Genomic DNA, 24,661 nt, shown 5'->3' on the forward strand with positions numbered 1-24,661 from the left:
TCTTTCATGTTTGCTTATGTGCTTTGTCTATATGCCATTTTGTTTTTCTTTGTTGACATTGTTTCTTTAGATTAAGATTATAAATCAATGATGACTGCTTGGTTTTTTTGTACCCCAATTTTTGATATTTTTATCTATTATGTCTGTTTGTTTTGTTCACACATTGTTGTCAATATAATGGAATTTTACATGTGAGAGGCTAAGCTTGCTATAAAACTAGGATTAATCTACCATTTTCTACATAAGAAAATGCCTGCACCGAGTCAGGAATATTACAGTTGTTTTCCATTCGTTTGATGTGTTTGAGCTTTTGATTTTGCCATTTGATAAGAGGCTTTCCGTTTGAATTTTCCTTGGAGTTCGGTATTTTTGTTATTTTACTTTTAAAAAAAACCACTGGTCACCGTTTTTACTTCATACCAAATACTTTAATCAGTATTTTGTGTTTTGCTTGGGATTTGTTTCACCAGAAAGATGTGAAATTTTCATGTTTTACTTATTATTTGTTCGCTTACTATAGCTCTACTTTTTGAGTCAAATTCTGTTAAGTAATTTGTCTCTAAACTAAAATCAGTATACGATTTCTATTGATCAATGAATCAAATTCAAGAATTTTGATTGTCACTTTGGTATCTTCCACTACGATAGCTTGTTTGTCTGATGAATGTTTTTGGGAACAATAGGATATTATTTTCTCATTAAAATAAGGACATAACTGTAAAACATGATTGTTTCTAGATCAAGTTTAACTAATTACGGAAGAGAGAGGTACACGACTTTCGTCTTGTAGAATTTGTTCACATACAGTTGCATTCTTCAAAGTGGTGTGTAAGGGATTGTTACAAACCAAAATATGAAATATAAAATACCGAGACAGACAAAAGTTGTTCCTTAAATCATATCTACTATGTTGAAACAAAAATAGACTCCTATCATTTAAAGTATCATTAATCGTGCTTTTCATTTATAATGTTATATTAGCCATACCAATGCTACCATGACTGTAAACCTGTAAAACAACATCACTCCAGCGAATAATCTGATCTCCATAGATATCTTTTCCATATCCAACACCAACCATTTTATGGTATATTTCTGAATCTTCATTAATCTTAAGTGCAGCTCTAAGTTCATCAGGATTGCTTGACGTTATAAATTCTTCTTGAAAACGTCCGTCTGGTAATGTCAAATCATAAGTCGGTAAAAAGCATGATGTTTTTGATCTCATGCCAGCACTATTTTCAGCTATCACAGTGAAATACAATGGAACACCTGATTCTGTTAACTTCTATAATGGAGAAAACAATATTTATAAAACACACATTGGTTATAACAAATATTTTATCACGTTAGTACCATATTTGTAAAGCTTTATCTAATTACAATATCGATTAAACACATATTATTCAAATATTTTAAGGAGGTAAAGAAGAAATTGTGCTGTGTTTCACGAACCCTTTTTTTTAATACATATATATATATTTTGTTTTTATTTTATAGCTATCATTTTAATCAAACAACATTTAATTTGGATATTTTTTCCTTTCCTCAATGACCTGTTATGCGACCTAATGAAAAATCAGTCAAGAATCTTCGCAGGTTTATCAGCTTTCGTTTATTTCCTACAGCGGTAGATGACGACTCTGCATGAAATTCAACAACACAATTGTGATTTGAGTTGACCTGTTTTAAACCTTACATCCTTAATTATTGTCGATGGACCACCAAGCTGCTTTTCATTCAACACATCAGAACCTCCAGGACGCGTTCCTACATCCAAGTAAAGTGTAACATCACTTTTATCATCGTTTGCTCTGATGGACACTTCAAAAAGAGGTTCTGTATAATCTTGGTCAGGTAACTGTCTTACTATGCATCCTCCTGATGATCTTTTTCTTCTCTGTAAACAAAATATACAGTGAGTAGCTGTTTTAACATGTATTAAAGTTATCATGAATGAAATAACCAATATATTTAAGTGTTTTTATTGTTAAACAGTTGCTGGGTGGTCTTCCACAATGAGTTTGCCTGTGCTTATAAAATAAATGGATTGTGATCTTCCAGGGTACCAATGGGCCGAACACTCATACATCTGGAGTTTAATAACATTTGTTCTCAAATTTAGTTGTTTAAGTGTTTTTATTGTTAAACAGTTTCTGGGTGGTCTCCCGCAATGAACATGCCTATAAAACAAACGGATTGTGATCTTCCAGGGTACCAATGGGCCAAACACTCATACATCTGGAGTTTAATAACATTTTTATTCAAATTTAGTTTGACAAGATCAGCTCAATGCAAGAGAAAAGTTGTTATTTTATATATATATTATATACTGATAACTGAGTTATTTTGTCTTACAAAAATTGGAAAACACCTTATGATTAAATTGACATTAATGTTGACCTTTTGACATTGTTTAAAGGGTAGGAAGAAAAAGAGGGGCAGGTCTACAATTACGGTGCATAGTACAACAATGTATAACCATGTAAACTAGCAGGAATTGCGGACTAAAAATGCACAACACACCGTTACTGGAAACATCTTGCCAAAGGAAGTTCAACATATACATATTAACTAGATGATTTTAGCTGATTTACATGTTTTTAATAACTAGTGAAATGAGGACAGGCAGTGAAAGACACCATTCCCCCTTGGGGAAAAATCCTTTATGCATTTGAAAGTTCTTGTCTGGTTATAATGAATAAGAATATGTATCGCCAATTTCATGAATATATCTTAATGATTTCAAATATTGACCATTTATAAATAAAAGGGGGTTCAGCATGACCCTTTTTGAAAAAAAAAACGTGTGGTGCACAGAAAGTTCTTGTCATGACCATTATTATAAATTTATCCAGATTTACGAGTCACAATCTGAACAGTGTAAAAGATATTTGGATGGGAACAGAGGATTTTCCCTTGGGACCAAAGCTATGATGCACCAGAAAGGCCTTCTTTTGGCAATTAAGCTAATTTGAGCCCATACTCACTTATGATACCCTCGCTATTAGTTTTCCCGTAAAGAGGAAGTCAATGAGATTAAGAATGTGAAAACTCATCTCACAGTAAAGTATGAAAGATTGAAACATAATTACAAATTTAAGAAAGCCTTGAATTGTTATCCTTAGAAGAAAACGATTAAAATTTAACACGTGAACATTATGTGTACGTAAATATAAATATTTGGTATACGTACAGAAAGTGGATGAGCAATACTGTGAAAATGCTTCACACAGTTTATGTATAGTGTTTTCATACCAAATTTCAGGACTATTTTTTCAAGTTTCTGAGAAAAATGATTTGAAAATTTCATGCACTGCGAATATGTGTACAAATAAACAAGTATTCGGAAAACAGAAAGTGATTAATTGATAAATCGGAAAATGCATAATGCCCTGCATTACGGTAAAACATTCACATATATTTCTTGATTTCAAATTTCAGAATGCCATGCCCTGATTAGTAGTTCCTAATAATAATGTGATGAAAATTTTATTCATGGCCATTTTGTGTTAGCATATATAAGTATTTGATAAGAAGTTGATGAGGGATGAATCTCAAAATGCATTACTCAAAAAACAAGAGGCTCTCAAGAGCCTGAATCGCTCACCTGTATTTCCGAGGAGAAAATTTTTAAATGTTGGCAAACTTGATGAACAAATTGTGTAAAATTGTCTTTAAAGGGCAATAACTCCTTAAGGGGTCAATTAACAATTATGATCATATTAACTTTTTTGTAGATCTTACTTTGCTGAACATTATTGCTGCTTACAGTTTATATATATCTATAATAATATTCAAAATAATAACAAAAAACTGCAAAAATTTGTTAAAACTACCAATTCGGTGGCAGCAACCCAACAATGGGTTGTTTGATTCGTCTGAAAATTTCAGAGCTGATAGATCTTGACCAATTGAACAATTTTACCCCATGTCAGATCTGCTCTAAAAGCTTTAGTTTTTGAGATATTAGCCAAAAACTGCATTTGACCTCTATGTTCTATTTTTAGCCATGGCGGCCATGTTTGTCGATGGATCAAAACTTCGGATACAATTTATAAACTAGATACCCTAAGAGACATTTAGTTAAAGTTTGAAGGTATTTGGCTTAGTAGTTTCAGAGGAGAAGATTTTTGAAATAGTTTACGACGACAGACGACGGACGACGACGGACGACGACGGACGCCAAGTGATGGCATAAGCTCACATGGGGCCCTTCGGGCCCCGGTGAGCTAAAAAGGGGATGATATATGATTGCATATGAGACAACTATCAACCAGAGTTCAAATGAAGTGGATATCATGCCAACAAACAAACGGATAAAACATGGACGGGTGTAACCGAGCATAATCACCCTTCCTTTAGGAGCAGGTTTAAATACACAGGATTAAGTAATAGGGGTCCGAACTATATTAAGCAATATGTAGGATAAAGGGCAGAGCATGAACCTCTCGTGACAAACCCTCTGGTGTATTAGACAGGTCTTCTTTTATTAAAAGCAAGCAATAATATATGGTTTCGGGATGGACATTAAAATGTCCCTTAAAATCAGTTATTTAACTTTGAGGTCAATAGCTCATATGTTTAATTGAAGTGATGCTCAGATGTGCCAAACATCCAAACTGATGTCAAAGGACACAATTTTTTGACAGGGACAAGACAATGGTCTAAAAAATTTGGATATGTGAAATATTGATGAAAAATTATACTCTCACTATAAGTGTTTCGTCAACGAGGAATTGAAGCGCAATGAATGTGAAAACACATCGCACAGTATAACATGCTCACATAAATGTTGATAGCAAATGTCAAGGCGTTCTGATTCGTAGATATTGATAAAAATATGAGAACTTCATCAATGGTTATTTACTGTAAGAAAATATTTTCGGTAAATAAGAAGTTGATATTTGAGGAATTTGAAAATTGAAATAAAATTATAAGAAGCTCTGACTGTTCATAGTTCCTGAAACAATTAAGGGTGTACCGGAAACATCTTTTTTGCCTGTGACTGCTGCCGTCAGCGTTCAAGTGTAATGTTGACGGTAAAAAGGGACTATTTGACTTAAAAATACAGAGTTAAAAAATCATTTTTTAATATGCGATTAGCTTCTGTGTAAGTTTCCTTACAATCTATGAAGGTTTACAAATCAATTCTGTCATAAAATTAAATCCAAGACTGCTTGTAAATGCTATCTGCAAGTCCCGTCGCTGCTGTCAGTGTAACAGTGTAAAGTGTAATGTTTACTGTAAAAGGTGAGTCTACTAATTTTCCAAATTTTGCTTCGACATTATTTTTTAAATATTAAAAAGCTTCTAGCAAAATTTCATGACAATCTATAAAGGTTTCACAAAGTAGTCCATCTGATACAAATTATAACCTCAGACTGCATATCCTTGTTAACTGCCTAATTGTGTCAGTCAAGTACAGAAAAATGGAAAACATATATTTCATAATTTGCTCTGGATACTATCTTTTAATAAAAATACTTTTGCAGGAGAAGTTGACTATACAAAACTTCTATCGTCTTTCATAAATATTGCTGAAAATCACTAGGTTCCAAAGTCTTGTGGAATAGATAAAACTCCCACAAACAATTTCATAATAGCAGGTAAGCACACCTTCAACATATATAAAAACTTCCTGTGAAGTTTCAGGGATCTGGGTTGAAAACTGAAGGAATAGTTGATTACACAACACTTGAACCCTCTTTCATAAATTTTGCTGAAAATTCACTAAGTTCCAAAGTCTGAAAACATAAGAAATACTCCCTAAGACAATTTCATAATCGCAGATGCACAACTTCACCATATGTATAAACATCCTAGGTACCCACTTTTACTCCCCCGACCGCCCATTCTCCTCCCACCAATCACCATCATACTATATCTCGATTTTGTTTGAGTCAAACTAGGCCAAAAATAAAAATTAATATTTACAGAATTTTGCTTTAGATTTTGTCTTTTGTTCATAAAAAAACTTCTGTCATAATTTCATAAAATGCAATATTTTACCTGTATTTTATGGTTAATGAAAATTGGTTTAAAATTCAAAAGATTATGTCAAGCGGTACTTTATCATTCCGAGATCAAAAGTGTTGGACGTCGAATATAATTATTGACAACAAGACTAATGAACACGCACCTTTAGTTAGATTTGGTAGATATATTAAAATACAAAGAAAAGAGAGAATATGTCCAGTTGTCATAACCATAGGGCATTCAACAATGAGAAAAAGCCATACCGTATATTCGGTTTAAACATTAGAAAAGGGAAACAATTTAAATTAGAAACTAACGGCCTAATATATAACAAAAACATTTCCAAAGAACAATGAACCAACAACAAGTAATGAACTACTGGCTCCTGACTTGGGACAATCATACACAGAATGTGGCGGGGTTAAACATATTTGTGAACACTTAATCCCCCTAAAATGCGACAGAAATCTTCCAAACGCAGAAAATAAAGTTTGATTTGTCTTAGTGTGATGTACGGTTTCCAATTAAAATAAATATATATTGAGGCATAAATTTTGATGATGATTCATACCTATTAAAAATCCATCTGTAACATAAAAAAAAGGTAAAATTAAAAAGGTATCCATAACGAAACGCCTTATCTGATTTTTTGAACCTTTTGTTCTGCTTCTGGTGCACATCTATAACGTTACTGTAACAGAGAAAAAACGGACTATTTGATCATTAATACTTATAAAATTATACTTTCGATCATGACTCAAAAATGTTTAACTCTAATTAAAATCAAGATGTGTCGAAACGAGACCAATGGCCCAGCTCGCAATAAAAAGTTTGACGCCATTTTTAAAGAGGAAATTTGAGAATAAGAGTCCAATTCCAAATACAGTAATTTCGGTAGTAATAGGCGGAGCGGAACCAAATATAAACTCGATCTGTAGCTTATCATAGTAGACTCATATACTTAAAAACAGCTCACTATGTGAAGGCGTTTAGATAAAAAGTCCGTACAACTGTTTGTTGCAGAATAACGGAATTACGGATTTACGGATAAGGGTAAAACTATATTGCCCCGACAGCTTTGTTACGGGGCCAAAGAAAAAGAAGCAAAAAGCGCTTTATTAAATGTATTTATCATATGTACCAATATGTATGGTAAGAAGCAGATATGTATTGACTGAAAAATCGTCGATGTTGGGGTCTGCGCATGAAGAAGTAATGTTTTTTTGTTATTTTCAACACTCAATGGCTCGAATTAATAAGGTCAATTGTCTTTAGTTTGCCAGTAATCGTGACAACTGCTATCAATACCATTCATCGAGAAATTGTGCAGAAACGTTATTGACATCGTTTTATTTAAGAGATTTTCTCAGCTTGTAACCTATGACGTAAGCTTGATCACGTGCCCGTTATCTAGTTAAAAATCATTGATTATGACAAGCGCTGGATTCTTTGACATAAAAAATGCCGATTGGGAAGGTTTTGATCAGCAAAGTTGTAAAAAAACATGTTTTAAGACTAGTATTTATTGAATTATTAAAAAAAAATCGTGTCACGCCTTCTTTAAGAAATGACTCACTATAAAATCAATCAAAAGGACATTCGTTGTATAGCTGTCAAAACCAGTATAAAAGGTGTTTATTGATGCGGACTATAATTAAGAAGATATATTACTTTAGAAGGATCGTCCACAAAATCTTTTATCTGTGGTGGTGAATTATCCTTTTCCTTTTTTCTTGTATCCACAATTTTAGCGCTGATAGTTGGTGCTTCGTAAGCCCATAAATCTCTCTTAAATAACACCTTTTTGAATGTTACACTGGGAATTATAACTGGAACTGTAAACTCGATTGTAACCAATGCAGAAAATCGTAATTTAATTGGAATCAACTTCAGGTACATATATATTCTGAAAAAGAAAAAAAAATCAATGCAGTAGCTTTATATATTATCCAGTTGAATATGTGATCATTCCAATTAGAACATTCAATCAGTAAATACCATACTAACTGATATTATACATTTGCTTTGTCAGAGCTGTTGCAATAAAAATATCAAACCATAAATGTTTAAGGGTAACTGACATGATAGTCAACTTCTCTTGAAACCAAGTATCCAATTATCCAGGGTGAATTTACAGATAATTTTAAGGAAATAATCAGGATATAAGTACAAAGGAAAGACTTACTGAAATGATTAGAAATTTAGTTTCATTATAAAATTACAGTAATTGAACACAACTACCTGAAAAAGTATTTGAACTATACATCATCTCTTCAAGATAAGTATGTTGTTGTTCCTGCGGACAAAGCTTCAAATAATATTGTCTTTATATGTAAATCGTATTACTACGAGTGTCTTGTAAAAGAATTAGGAATAAATGAGCACTCAGGTAATCCCACATACAAAAACATATCATTTGACAAGGATGAGATTTTGGCGAATCATAAGTCCTTCATTGCTTCAATGAACATTGCATTGAACAACAAATCGGAGGACTTACCTTGTTTGTATTGGATACCTAAACTTCACAAAATTCCGTACAAACAACGGTACACTGCCGGCTCATCTGCATCTTTCACTAAGGAATTGTCCATTAGATTGACTAAAATTCTGTCCGCAGTGAAAGAGGGTCTTCAGAAATACTGTGAAACTGTTTACTCGCGTAGTGGTATTAACCATATGTGGATTCTTAAAAACTCTAAAGAACTTCTGGATAATTTTAAATCTCGGTCTTTTTCTTAAATTAGTTCTATCAAAACTTTTGATTTTTCAACCTTGTATACCACCATTCCCCATGTGAAATTGAAAAAAAACGTCTAAAAGAAATAATCCACAATGCTTTTCATCATAAAAATGGTAGCATACGCTATAAATTTATTACTTTGGGATACCATAAGGCATATTTTGTTAATAGTGAACAAAAGGGTAAAACATGCTACACAGAGGAACAAGTGATCAGTATGCCGGAGTTTCTTATTGGCAACATATTTGTTGAATTTGGAGGTAGACTTTTTCAACAAATTGTCGGCATTCCTATGGGAACGAACTGTGCGCCTCTCCTTGCCGACCTCTTCTTATTTTAATATGAATCGGAGTTCCTTCAGACACTTGTCAAAAACAAGAAGATCAAAGAAGCTATCAATACCGTTCATCAAAAGGTTATTTAATTTCACTTTCAGATATATTGATGATGTTCTTTCCATTAACAATCCGAACTTTTCTTATTGGGTTCCATTAATATATCCACCAGAACTAGAAATTAAAGAAAAAAAAGACACGGCTTCCTCCGCCTCATTTTAGACTTATACCTCGAATTTGATATACACAGTCATCTCAGTACCAGAATCTATGACAAACGAGACGATTTTAATTTTGAAAGTATCAATTTCCCCCACCTCAGTAGCAATATACCAACTTCACCTGCATATGGGATATACATTTCCCAACTTATTCGGTATTCAAGAGCTTGCAGCTCCTACTCAGACTTTGTAAAACGTCACCAGTGTCTGAGCAGAAAGTTGATGAACCAGGGGTATGTCAAAGAACGTCTCGTCCTTTTTTTAAAAAAGTTCATCGGAAGATACCAAAAACTTTTTGATAAATATTCCGTATCAACTTCACAAATAATACACGATGGTCTTGAAGTATAGATTTTGCGTACTGACGTTGTTTATCATCTTAATAACGTGTTATAGTATTCTTTTATATATCTTTATTAATATTACTTTTACTGTTAAGTCTGTTTTTTTAGATATCCATTTGACGTGACTCTGTACTTATGTATATCGTCATACTTTGTACCACACAATTATTTTATTTTATTTATTATATCACTTTTATTGTTATGTCTGTTTTTTGTTATATCCATTTTACTTGACTCTGTATTTATGTATCCCCTCATTCTTTGAACGACAAAATTATTTTATGTCTACCTGTGCGAATTTTAAACGCGCGATTTTACGCCAGTACTTAAAACCTTCCATCCTGTATGGGTGGATTTTACATAGATATATAAAATCGTGTAATATAAGCAAAATGAGGATTTTAAATTTGATCTATGCCTTTGTGTGCTTCTTCGTTACATTTGTTTGATTTTATAGTGATTAAGATGATATCACAATGTTGACTGCTGTACCCCTATTTTTGACATTTTTACCTATTGTGTCTGTTTGTTTTGTTCACGCATCGTTGTCAATATAATGGAATTTGATGCGACTGTCATACAAGTGAGAGATTTAGCTAGCTATAAAACCAGGTTCAATCCACCATTTTCTACATAAGAAAATGCTTGTACCAAGTCAGGAATATGACAGTTGTTATCCATTCGTTTGATGTGTTTGTTTTTTTGATTTTGCCATTTGATTGGGGACTTTCCTTTTTGAATTTTCCTCTGAGTTCAGTATTTTTGTGATTTTACTTTATACATATATCATTGATGATGATATAAATCCTTGAATGATGGATGTACAGGTAAACATGTTCCCCTTTTGTGTATATTTATAATATAATACTGGCAAAAAAAATGCAAACATTCCGTAAAATATCCTTAGACACATACTTACCCAACATCGATAGGAAACTTATTAAATGAGACTTCTGCACCGGAAGGAAATCGTAATTCCATGATCATTCCTTCAAGTTGTAGTTTACCACATACTATAAAAATACAAAGGCCAACCGCTCCATGAACATTAAGGCCTGCGTATGGTTCAACTTCAGTAAAAACAGTCATGCTGAAAATCTTCGCACCAACAATAAACTTAATGCCCCAGTATGCACCGCAACCAAATTCTAGAAACAAATAAAGCCAAATTTATTTGGCAAAAAAAAACAAAAAAAAACCAAGAATGCACATGCTATGCATACCCCCCTTATATTGAAAATATCAGGGGAAAGGAACAGGTGTACACAATATCAAAAAGCAATCTGGTTATCCAACAAAATTAAGATTTTTGGCTAAAATTGCAAAGGAACAAATATCAGACCTATGATTGTTCAGAATGAATTCTAAAGTATTTGTTATTGTGATTCATGTTCGATTTTAAATATCTGAACAGAAATAATCATGTCTTTCAAAAAAACAGCAATTAAAATGTGTAAGACTGTGAACTTGGTATCAATATTTGTAGCTTTGTTAAAGACATTATTACATAGATCTATTTTCATGGTTTTGCTTTAATAAATTAACAATGTATGGTTAGTAGATCATGATCATGATGATGATTATTTGTTAAAATCCTAAAATAAAACATAAGAAATTAATTGTGCTTGTTTTCGAGGAAAATGAGAAGAAAGCAATATGAAATTTTGTACGTACACTGAAATTTTCCGACGATTTGCAATCTTTTTATGCTGGCATTTACCTCTATTTCACATAAAAAACATATGAAATTCCCATAAAAAAGTATAAGAATGTGTATTATCTTTTTAAGGATGATCCATAAAAACATCACGAAACTCAGTGAAGGTAATTTGTATTAGCCACAATGAATAGGTACGAAATATCATGATGTTTATTTATTAAATGGATAAAAGATTTTACCTGCCGGATTAAACAGATTAGACCTTAAACAATGGACACGGGTCTATATTTAAGAATTGAATGCTTCTTTTTGTAAAATAATTGGAGTGTAAAAGCGTTGACTGAAGTACATTTTGTATGAAGCGAGGAAACGCTTCATTCTAAAAATGCGCGCACGGTCAACGCTTTTACAACCCTAAAAAATACTGAAAGAAGCATTCAGTACTTATAATTACCTTTTTTTTGCTAAGATCATAACATCTATCAAGTTTTTCTTTTATTTACTTGTGCACTTTATTGTGGAAGCTGATGTCATCATGAATTACATTTCATTTTCAAAAGGTTAATTTCAGAATGACGCGAGATTGCTTTTAGCCAATCAAAATGACGTATTATAAAGAAAAATACATGTATTGTAATTATTAAAAAATAAAATCTATGGAAATATAAAATGTTAACAAATCACCATTTTTAGCTATTGTTGAGTGTACATGTAAAAATTAAAATAACAAAAATACCGAACTCGAAGGAAAATTCAAAAAGGAAGGCCCCTTTATACCTAGCTAAAGCTTTCACTTGTATGACAGGCAGATAAAATTCCACTATATTGACAACAATGTGTGAGCAAAACAAACAGACATAATAGGTAAAAATTATAAAAATTGGGGTTCAGAAGTCAACATTGAGCTAAATTAGTAATCACTATAGATCAAACAACTATTGTTGGGCAGGGTTGAGCGCCCATAACTTGTTTAACCCCGCCACATTCTGTATTTATGTGCCTGTCCCAAGTCAGGAGCCCGTGATTCAGTGGTTGCCGTTCGTTGCTATGTTCCGTATTTGTTTTAGCGTTCATTATTTTGTACATAGATTAGGCCGTTAGTTTTTTCGTTGGAATTGTTTTAAATTGTGTCATTTCAGGTCCTTTTATAGCTGACTAAGCGGTATGGGCTTTGCTCATTGTTGAAGGCCTTACGGTGACCTATAGATGTTAATTTCTGTGTCATTTAGTCTCTTGTGAAGAGTTTTCTCATTGGTAATCATACCACATCTTCTTTTTTACATGTCAACAAAGAAAAACAAATAGGGCATGTATATACCCAATAGACAAAGCACATGTGCAAAATGAAAGACAAGATTACATAAAATGACCATAAGAAGCCATGCCAAAAAGATATAAGCACAAATGAATTGAATAGTAATGGTTAAAAATATACATCTGCTAGCTCTTGAATACCGAATGAGTTGGGGAATGTATATACCATAAGCAGGTGAAGTTGATTTATTGCTGCTAAGTTGGGGGAAATTTATAATTTCAAAATTAAAATCTTTCCTTTTGTCATAGATTCTGGTACTGAGATGAAAACTTATGTCAAATTTGAGGTATAAGTCTAAATATGAGGCAAAGGAAGCCGTTTCTTTTGTTTTTTTTTCTTATTTCTAGTTCTGGAGGATATATTAATTGAACCCAATCAGAGAAATTTGGATTGTTAATGAAAAAAACATCATCAATATATCTGAATGTGAAATTGAATTATCTGGCTTCTGCGTTTGTTTTGCTAATCTTGCTTCTGTAATTTTTGTGCATCATGATGCTGTCAATTGTACTGGTTATGTATCAGTACTCTTACGTTAAGCCATATGATACTTCGAAGTTAACATGTTTTATATACTAGCAAGAAAGTAGACAAACTTCTGATAATCATAATTGAACAAACTAATTAAATAACCAAAATTGTTCACAGTTCATTTGTGCGGATGTACATAGACATTACTTACATAATATACTGATAGAATACTTTCATAATTCTAAACAACTGCATAAGTTTAATATATTACCTGTCAACATGAATATGAGTAGAAATATGTTATAATTTCGGATTTACATTGTATATTTTGATAAAGTTGCTTTTCGATCTATTTTTTTTTAATTAAAGGATAAACTACATGTGAAAAGTTGGAAGTAGACTTTTTGCAAGTTTCGTCATTTGTCTTAAGAGTAAGCCTCCCCTTATTGGTATTACCTTGGAGTTTTTATTTTTGTTACACGTTTTTGTATAATATGAATATTAAAATTAGACAACTTTCTACCAAAAAAGAGGAGCTATGTTTCCAATACTAAGCACAGTTTATACAAATCAATATGTTGTATAAAACGTAAACCAAAATAAACGGAGAATGTGTCTACGGGCCACAGATGCCCTGCTTGTTAATATGCATGAGTCAATGTACTAATTGTACAAGTGACGCCACTCAATTTCCAATTTGATCTGTTTTTGTTTTGTGTTTTATAATTTGGTTGAAGCAAACTAAAGGCAAACTAAAGTTAGAGCACGGCAACGATAGATTTAGTAATTTTTCCATTTGTAAAGGGACATAACTCATGAACGGTAAATGTGACACCACCCAATTTTGATATTGATCTGGCTTTTGTGGTAATAAGCAGTGTGCATAAGTTTCATAACATTTTGTTGAGGCAAACTAAAGTAAGAAAACGGAAACGAAAAATTCAGCAATTGTTATTTCTATAAAGGGGAATAACTCATAAACGGTAAAATAGACGCCACCAAAAATCGACCTTGATATGTGTTTTATGGTAATAAGCATTGTCTATAAGTTTTATAACATTTAGTTGAGGCAAACTAAAGTTAAAGAACGGACGTACGGACGGGACGGACGGACTGTACGGACAAGGATAACACTTTATGACCCCTTCGCTTTGCGGCGGGGCGTAAAAATATAAAAAAGTAACTATAGTGTAACTGATTTTTAATTAAACAAATACATACCAAAACTTAATAATATGAGACCAGCAAACGGATATGAGTAATGAAAGTCAAAAAAATTGACTTGCTTTCTTGGCATAGAAAAATCCCCATCCAGAGTAAAATCAAAGGATTTAAACTCATTTCCATCTCCACCTAGAATTTTAGAAATTAGTTCTGACAGCTGAAAGTAAAATTGTGAAAAATTAGTATAAGATATAGTCTACAAAAATGACATTAATTTCTGGTAGAAAAATATTTTATTTTTATCAGATTATGATAACGACGAATACTGGCAATACAGGTAACAACTCAATATTAAAGGAAATATACCCGACATTGCGTAACGTATGAATTCAATTTCATGTTGTTCACATGACAATATCTTTATTTATCTCGCTTTAAAACTTATGTTATGCTTATGTTGTTATTTGTCCTCAGAAGCCAACGTTTTATCAATTTTGATTTTAATTTCATTTGTCGTAAAACTATCACAAGATTAATTTTGTCAATATCAATATCACTTTTGCCAAAATGTTTTGGCAAAATAAAGACATCAACTATGCACAATGTCTTTTTCTAATAATCAACAGCAAGAATCTTCTCTTGTCAACCTATCACAACTTATTTTTAAACTAAAAATAATAACTTTTGATTCAGTTAAAACCATTATTACCAAAGCTTTTGCTAAATCTCTAACTTCATTTGTAAGTTTCAAGACTTCTAATGGATCAACATTCTTCATCTCTAGCATACTTTCCAGGTCAGCAATAGTCATAGCTGCTAGTTTATTGCCTAGCAACTTGATTCCATCATTAGTTAACCCTTTACCAACTGTAAATGGTTGATTTTTACGCCACCTCTGCTCCCTTGATCTTCCACTCAACATCCTTGTAATCGATTGATCTGCACATGAATAAACATACAATATTTACACTAAAAAACTCGCAATCCTTCAATAATTTACAGTTACTTTGACAGAACAGAAGGAAATATGCATACAGGGTAATCAATATTTAAATAATATTTAAAAATCATTGTTTTTTTCATTCATTGGGTTTCTTTTCCAATATGACAAGACTGCATTTTGATTTAGATCAAGACATGTTTGCTATCATGGCATCTTCTGCCTTATGATGAAAATGACATTAAAGATTGATTGATTGATTGGTGTTTTTGCCACTATCAGCATTATAGTGCTTTTTTATGGCGGTCAGTTTTTATTGGTAGACGAAGCCAGAGTGCCCGGAGATAACCACAGGGCTTCGGTAGGGAAACTAACAATCCTAGTCAGTTAAGATTGATATTTAGCGCACCTGCCACGTGCTGAACTCGAACTCACAACCTCTTTTTTGACAAGCTAGTAAAACAGTTCATGCAGTAGGTCGACTACTGAGACCACTCGGCCACCGGTGGCATGACAGCTGTATATACTACTATTTTATATTGCAACTGTGATATTTGGTCAGTCAGACTGCATTGTTCGATTATTGATTTGTGATACATGTATACAGTTACTGACCATATATCACCTTGTTTATGACGTTGACAATGCATTTCCGTACAATTTTATTCATGACGTCAATAAAGGTTCTCGATATTTTCTGTACGTAATCCTCTTCAAATTCAAGATTAATGGTTTTGACCCAATCAAGTTTATTTTAGATTCTGAGTAAGCGAGAGGCGAAAATAACCAAAGTATTATTCAAAAGCATAAGTCGAAAACAAACTGAAAATGCCATGGCGATGCAATGGTAAGAATGACAGTTTAGAGAGAATAACCATTCATTGTCTCGAAATATTGATCATATTTTTAATCGTCCTGACATAGTCAACAAAGCCTCTCATTCTACCTGTTTCAAAGACTCGAAATAACATTTTTTTTTTAATTATTAGACAATGCTAGTTACATATTCTTCTTGCATTTGTCAAGATGGCCTTTTTCTCAATTTCTTTCTTTGATTGTACTGTGTATTTTTTACAGCCGAGTAGAGTATGAACTTGATGACCTGACGAGCCAAAGTCGTTTAAGTTGCATACGAAAATAGCAATAAATAGATTATCCATGCTTTATCAACCCAATGGAAGTTTCTCGGTCATATCTCTACTCAAGGCTATGCAAAAAAAAGTACCAGCTAGGTTTGAGAACCATAAATAATCTATATACTCTAATTAATACACCTATTTCATATATAAATCTGAAAGTACAAACTTTTAAGGTTACGATTAGGTCGTCATTATTAACATTGCAAACACTAAAAACTACTACAGTAGTATTCAATTTTAACTTGAAGCATTTAAGAGATCCTTACCATGTAAGTGAAACATATACAATAGAGAGATGTCCTACCGCTTGAAAATTATTAGTAACAAGAATGCACGCATTGTCGTTCTACGAATTAGCACATCCCAAAAGTATCTGAAAACATGAAGTAGGTGTCTGACACATCAAACAGAGGCTCACAAATTTCATTCTATCCCTTCCATGCTGCTGACAGAATATAAGTAGTACTTGAAAAAATGTAACGAAAAAGTAAATTCAATATACATGTTTTGAGAATATCAAAGTATCGGCAAACAGAAAGTATATGTCTGACAGATCCGAACAGAGCTCACACATTGTAACTAATCACTAACACATTGTTGATTAAGAAGTACCGGAGAAAAGTGATACATAGTTAAGAAGAACGAACTTATCGACTGATGGAAGGATGGATAGACATAATGCAGGTCCAACAAATGTAAAAGATGAATGCAAAACATACCCATTCCTTGCGTGAAGTAAAGTATTTTGAAACTTTGTTTCAGTGTCGTATGTTGAGTCAATCGTGCTTTCTAAAACGGGCTCGAAACATAGTTTCTCAAATACTTAGTGTCAACCAGCTGGCCAATATAATATTTTACGGATTAGTTCTTATTATTGCATTATCTATTTTTTTGAGGAGAGGCGAACGTTACATAATGAAAATTTTAACTCATAAGTCGAAATAAACTGACAACCCTATGACTCAAAAAAAAAAGGAGCAACAGACTGGTAACAGTGCAAAAAAACTCACAAAAACTGCTATATAGAAGCTATTCTTTATAACAATGGTATACCGTATTGAATGATTGATTGATGTTTGTTTTACGCCGCTTCAGCACAAACAAAAATATATAGTGGGAATGTAATACAATAACTGCTGCTTACCTCCAATAACATGATTAAGAAGGCCAGCTATGCCTGCAAAAGGAATTGTTGCAGGATTGTTTTTACCAAGGGCTTTAAGTAAAGACCTAGGACCAGTCTTCTTGTCACTTTCAGGAATGTGAGTCTCTCTAAAGTTTTGGCGTCTCTTTTGATTCTGTAATGTATAAAAGTCCATTTTAAAACAAATATTTCAGATATCTTTGCATTGTGTGTTAGGCTAAAACACGTCAGCTTTTCCCCCGCTATTTTCTATAAAAGGTTAATATCTCTAAAAGGAGTTCCGTATTCTATTAGTATTTTTTTTAGCTATTTTCGTTCCTTTACTTATGCTCTTCTGATCTACAGTATCAATTTTATATTCCAGATTTTTTAATTTCACCTGACTACATCCTTAAGAACTTCTAGTTTTCGCAATTCATCATTAGATAGAAACATAACCACTAATAACTAAAATCAATCTAAATATATGCCTTTATAGTTTAAAATGATTTTTTTATTCAAGCTGCAATTGGTTAGAAAAATATAACAACAACTCAAACATGTCTTCAGAAAGAGGTGAAGTGTACCTGATTTTTTTTAAGGAATTCACATAAACAAATATGGAACAAATATTTATAAAAAGTCAGCTTACTGTTAAGGAATTTTTGTCAGTGTATTCCTATTCATCATATATTATATATTTATGATCTGTGCCTATTTACACATGTCACTATAATTGATAATTTACTTAGTATACTTACTTACTTACTATTAACCTTTACTTTGCGTTAGCTGGCATTATTTCAAGGCGACCACAGAACCAGTGATCAGAAAATATGTTAACATTTTTACTTTTGCTATGCTGACATTATTTCAAGGCAATTACAGAAACAGTCAAAAGAAGATATTATCTGATCTATCTTAAGTTTTCTATGTTGTGTTTTGTTTACTGGTGTTTGTCTGTTGGTCGTTTTTGGTATTTTACCATGGCCTTGTTAAGTTTTTTTTCGACTTATGACTTTGAATATCCCTTTGCTATCTGTCGCAATTCTTTTTTTACCATAGTTTAGCCTTTGTTTTAGTTGACATTTTTTCCAGGCAATCACAAAACCAGTGAACATAAGATACATTTACATAGTTAAACTTTGCTTTAGCTGACACCGTTTCAAGGTAATAAAAGAAACAGTGAACAGATGATATGTCAGCAGAGTTGAAACACTTCTTTGCTTTAATTTAGGTGTCATCATTTGTAAGCAATCACAGAACGCTTGAAAATGCAAAAATGAAAAAAATGAAAAAAAGATATGTCAGCATAATTTAACCTTTGCTTAAGCTGACATTATTTTAGGCAATCATTTTAGGAATCATGAAACATAAGATAATTGGCAAAGGAACACTGTTGATTTAAGTGACACTATTTCCTGATAATTTTGGATAATTAAGTAACGTTAGATATTAATACCTCTGTTTCCTTTACCGCTCTAAAAAAGTCTAGATAAGCACTTTCTGGTGCTTGTTGTCCTGCCAACATTCTTAAGCCTTGCATCATTTTATTTGGATCAAGACTGTAAAGAAAAACTGTAGTTCTGACATCAATTTCAAGCAAAGCATAAATTCAAATTATATGGATACAGGTCGAGGATAATTACATTATACAGTATCGATCCCTACTTCTCATTTCTTTTACCTCGAAAAAAACATAATCAATTTTTATTAATCTATTTGTACAATAAACGTTAACGTTGATCAGAGAATAATTAATATGTGATATGCAGCCTTTTATTAACAAATAATTAGATAATAAAACATAATGTGAACCATAATACAGCATAGGAGAACATATTCTTCTAAAAAAAAAAAAAAAAAAAATAAATAAAATACATCTATGAGCACAGTAACATTTTGTCTTGGAAGTTTCACTTTCTATATTTGGATATGGAATTTTTATCTAAATTTAGGTGTTGTGAAGTCACGTGACGTTAAAATATATATGCCTTGAATATTAATATCTTTTCAGAGCAAATGTGTATTGATAAGAGAAACACAATAACTATTGATTTTATTTTTTACAGGTCATTGATGTCGGATCATGCATGCTTTTTTCGTACACATATTTACTGGAGCACACATTTGTATTTTAATGCGTGTATAGAAATTTGATTGTAGGATTTCACTAATATTTGCGAATTTGGGAGCGATTTTTACGTCAATGATTTTAATTTTTCAATCAGGCGGACCGCGCAGGTGTTTAAAGTGCTAACAAAAATACGTACCATTTTGACAAAAAAATTTCAGTAACGACATGTCGCAACAAACATATTGGTTAAATTGTTTTGTAGATACCTTTAACTCTTTCTGGGAAGAGGCGACATAGACAGAGAGTTAGTTTTTAAAAACAAAAGAGAAAATAACTCTCATATGGAGTCTCCGGATGGCTTCGGTCAAAATAATTCTTCTGATCCTGAGGATATAACGAGCAAATTGGTGAAATGATTTTAACTCTTACAATAAAAAGAGTTCGGTTAAACAGGGTCAGTCTAAAAAGCACAATTACTGTTCGATATCATATGCATAACAAGACATGATTGTAACAGGATGCTGTTACGAAGTCTCCCAAACGAAGCTCCCATAATTCGTAATTCCCAGGGTCGCCTGACATTGGGCAACGTCCAGTGAAAATTGGTTTGGTCCAGTAAAGCTATATGCATTAGTGATGCCTAGGGACTAACCTTGTATATCATTCAAATCATCTTGGCATGACAAACCAGAATATATATGGTTTAGGGGTGGGGATCTCGACCATTTACAAGATACTAGAACATTGGGGGTGGGGTGGAACCCCTGGGGACTGGCCCTATACGTCATTCAAATGTTCATTACATGACGAACAGGAATATATATGGTTTAGGGGTGGGGATCTCAACCATTTACAAGATATTAGAACATTGGGGGTGGGGGGAACCCCTGGGGACTGACCGTATACGTCATTCAAATGTTCGAGACATGACAAATAGGAATACATATGGTTTAGGGGTGGGGACTCGACCATTTACAAGATATAAGAACTTTCTCAAATGGCAGGGGGTCGGGGTGACCCCTTGGGACTAACCCTGTATATCAATCAAACCATCTTAGCATAACAAACCAAAATATATATGGTTTAGGGGTGGGGATCTTGACCACATACAAGGTATTAGAACTTTCTTAAATGGCAGGGGGTGGGTGACCCCTGGGGACTAACCCTGTATTTCATTTAAAGGGCTTTATCATTCAGAACATTTTCAATTCAAAAGATTGTGTCTATCACAAACGGTTTTCAATTTATAATCATTTGAAAATTTTAAAAAATAAAATCCCATAGGGTTCTTTAGTAAAACCCTCTTTTCTTTTTGCCCCTCAAAGAACCCCTTTATAAACCCCATTGCACAAACAAAACCCTGATTGCACCACTAGACATGTTAGTCTAACATATTGTGAAACCCTAAGTTAATCTGACAAGCGGTTTTGGAGAACGGGTGCGGACAAGTTCAAATTTAAAAGCGGCGGAAGAAGAAGAAGAAGAAGAAGAAGAAGAATAATAATAATAAGAACTGAGCAAAAACAATAAGTCTTCCCAAACTTCGTTTGGGAGACTTAAAAATATGCAACATCTTGCGAAACCACTATAAGCCGCAAGAAAAAATATGGCGGAAGAAAAAAAAATAATAATCAGAAGAAGAAAATCAATAGGTCTTTCCACTGAAAAATTGAAAGACCAAGTTATGTTTGTCTTAGTTGAATTTAATTATGAAAGAAATTGAAAAATCGAAATTTGAAATATATTGGCAAAATGATAAAATATCATTTAACAGTTAATTCAACCCATTCCTCATCCAAATTCTGAAATATTAGTAAATAACTTGACCAATTCATACACATTTACATAAATATTTTTAAAGTCAATGAACTATTACTTAGGGGAAAGGCTACAACCAAAGCATACCAATTATCAATCACTTAAAGTAAATAGTTGCTCTTGAACTTACCTAATCTTTAAATTAGATAATTAGTGATGTCACTTACACTAGGGAAAGCATAACATTAGATTTGTTTCACCAGCTTTTGTTTTAAATGAGACAAAAAATGATAAAAACCATTAATATGCATATGTAGTGACTTGATTTCAAATTATTTCTCTTTGCCTTTTGCAATTTGTTTCATCATATGAAACTGTTCAACTTGTAGGAAATTTTACTAAACTGATTTAGAAGAACCACAGTTAGGTCAGCAATTATAAAATGACTACCTTACCTTTCGAATGCACAATTACAATAGATAAGGATATAAATTATTAGCAGCACAATATATAGTGGATTTAAATTGGATTGTAAGTTACGCTTTCATTTCTCTATGAGCTTCCTGCATTGATGACTTGATTGTGGTTCTTCTACCATTTGTCTACAGCAGTTTTGTCAATTTCTGACAAGTTTAAATTGATCAATATAAAACGTGTAGTTCGTTTGAAAAAATTCTATTACTTCACATAACATAAGACTTGAACTACACGATTTTACCCCTTCTCCCAAAATAAGATTATGATCATTAAAAAAGCTCAATTTTGAAAACATAAACAATAATATTAGCACATACATGTTGGTACTACGTTTTCTTCTTTTCTTCCTCCTATGACATGCTGTATTCTTAATGTCTATGCCTTTTAAAAGTTCAAAGGTCTGTATACCAGAAGTCAGATAATGAACTTGTAAAGATGCTGTCAATATGTATTTAGTTGGATGTTTTACAACACTGACATTCAGCTTAAATGCGTCTCCTGTAGTTTCAGATATCACATCATCTACAGAAGATTGTCACAATTGTAAAAATAAATTCTATATATAAATATATGAATAAACTTAATAACAATAAATTAATTAAACGTTACAAAAGGTGTAGATAGCACTAAAGGTACCTATACAACTCTGCACAATACAAACTAGAGGCTCTAAAGGGCTGGTACAATCACCTCAGTACTCGAAACTAAACCCCCTAGTCGGCACATATGACCATTTTGCAGAACTGGACCACAAAATGCGTTACTGAAATAGCTGTTGTCCCTAAATATCATCTAGGGGGGACGAGTTAATTGTAGTTCATTTTTCAGTAAAAGGCAAGGAGTGAATATTATTTCAATCTTCAATCTGCATCTTTAAACCTACAATTTATTTCCGATTTCTTATTATACTTATTATCTTCCAAATATAATCTATAAACAAATTACAGGATTTGGTTCTTTTTTAAACCTTATTTACCAGTTTCTTTTAGATATTGTCAAATGTGGATCTACCTTCTATCATGCTTTTCCATTTTTTCGGAATTGCACTAATAATCCCATAAAACTCAACAAAATAACAATTGAGATTTATTATTTTTTAACTTTTGAAATACATTTTTATTAGCATTTAATTCGTTGTCGACTCAGATGAAACACTGTTTCTCTTTTATTGCAGCAGTTTCTTTTCTTTTAGCACTTGGTTAAACATCTGATTTACAATCAATGATCGGGATCAATAATTTATGAATGGGATCACTAAAGTAATCATTTCCAAAAGTTTTGATAGCTGGATTTGTCAGACTTAAAAAATGAAATCTGAAATTTTACCCCAAGGTGCATTTCTTTAAAGCCGTAGTACTCATATTTATTATTAAGTAGGGGTGATGCAGGAAGTATGAAAAAAAAGATTGTTTCAAAAGTATACTTGGATAATAGACATGGGTGTAAAGATCATCCTGGCCCTATTGACCAGGTGTGCTAAACGACAATATTTTTCAGGTACTTGAATGAAGAGGAGGTTTTGACACAACAATGCAGCATTATATCAAATTTAAATAGTGAATCATTATTACATGAATATATTTTCAAATACATGCCTAATTTGAATTCTATTACATTGGAACAATACACAAAAAGAAAAAAAAACCTCAACAAGCATGGTATAAAGTAATGTCTGCATATAGGTCCTGAATTAGAATTATGGAGTTTCTGAAATTTTTCAGGAGTTTCTTATATACAATAATTTGACACAATTCGTGCCTCAGAGTAGTTTTCCATTAAGAGAAAACATTAGAAAATTCAATATATCACAAATATTTAAACTCGTAAAGTGACTGATTTTAAAGAAAGTCAAATCATGCATCATCGTCAACTCAATGCACACATATAGTAAAAATAATAAATATTACCTGTAAGGATGTTTCTTTGAAACTTTTTCCTTTCTATACTGTAATCAAGCTGATCACACGCATTTATTTCAAAAGATGTACACACTTTTCTTTCCCCAATCACAAACTCAGCATCAACACAACACTGTAAACCCTGACAATCTTTTGTCATCTGACATACTACATTTTGTGCATTGGGAATCATCACAGAACATGCTGTAAAAAGACTTACATTTTAACAATGTAAAAATAACTCGATATGCATTATGCACTCACGCAAAGGTCTATCAATTATAAATATACTTTTTCTAGTATTTCTGCATCTATTTCTAAATGTATGATTAGATACTAGAATACTCTTTCAGTATTTCTGCATCTATTTCTTATGTATAATAAGATAAGAAAAATCTTTTAAATAGCCTTATATTCCTTTCAAGTGAATCCATTATGAACAATTTTCCTACAGCTAAATATAAAGGGTCATCAACATTTTGCAGAAGGTATTAGTATTTTAACACTTTTACTGTCTAGTCGTATACTGATCTATAGATGTCTAATTCGTGTGTTGTTTGGTTCATGTCTATCTTATTGAAAAATACTCCACAGTTCCAGGAAAAGATAAATAAATATATAGAAAAGCAAAAATGAAATATCCCTTTTTTACTGTATAATGAGTTTTGGCTTTTAACATTGAAAAAAAAGTCACCTCAATCTTTAGCTGCTTTATCCTTCATCCTCTCCCTCCACAAAAAAGAAGAAAAAGAATCACCTTATAGTATGCAATTCACCGAATAATACTTCGGATAGAAAAAAGTAAAAGAACAAAAATACCGAACTGCAAGGACAATTCAAAGTGAAAAGTTCCTTATCAAATGGCAAAATCAAAAACTCTAACACATAAAATGAATTGAAAACAGCTATCCTATTCCTGACTTGGAAAAACATTTTCTTTTGCAGAAATTGGTGGACTATACCTGATTGTTATAGCTGGCCAAATCACTTACATGACAGTCTCATAAAAAACATTAT

General features: G+C 32.4%; 1 protein-coding gene across 1 annotated transcript in view; it reads right to left on the reverse strand.

Moving 5' to 3' along the window:
• LOC127706619 (uncharacterized) overlaps positions 1-24,661 on the reverse strand; it is a 127,694-nt gene that overhangs the window by 74,006 nt on the left and 29,027 nt on the right. The window contains exons 23-32 of the mRNA XM_052211275.1: positions 23,654-23,848; positions 22,064-22,268; positions 18,897-18,999; positions 17,456-17,609; positions 14,942-15,171; positions 14,290-14,449; positions 10,542-10,770; positions 7,651-7,885; positions 1,700-1,900; positions 988-1,288 (exon numbers count right to left, since the gene is read on the reverse strand). Coding sequence (XP_052067235.1) covers positions 988-1,288; positions 1,700-1,900; positions 7,651-7,885; positions 10,542-10,770; positions 14,290-14,449; positions 14,942-15,171; positions 17,456-17,609; positions 18,897-18,999; positions 22,064-22,268; positions 23,654-23,848 — 2,013 coding nt within the window. The remainder of the gene's footprint in view (positions 1-987; positions 1,289-1,699; positions 1,901-7,650; positions 7,886-10,541; positions 10,771-14,289; positions 14,450-14,941; positions 15,172-17,455; positions 17,610-18,896; positions 19,000-22,063; positions 22,269-23,653; positions 23,849-24,661) is intronic.

Source organism: Mytilus californianus, unplaced genomic scaffold, assembly GCF_021869535.1.
Source record: "Mytilus californianus isolate M0D057914Y unplaced genomic scaffold, xbMytCali1.0.p SCAF_6, whole genome shotgun sequence".
In the NCBI taxonomy this organism is placed as follows: Eukaryota; Metazoa; Mollusca; class Bivalvia; order Mytilida; family Mytilidae; genus Mytilus; species Mytilus californianus.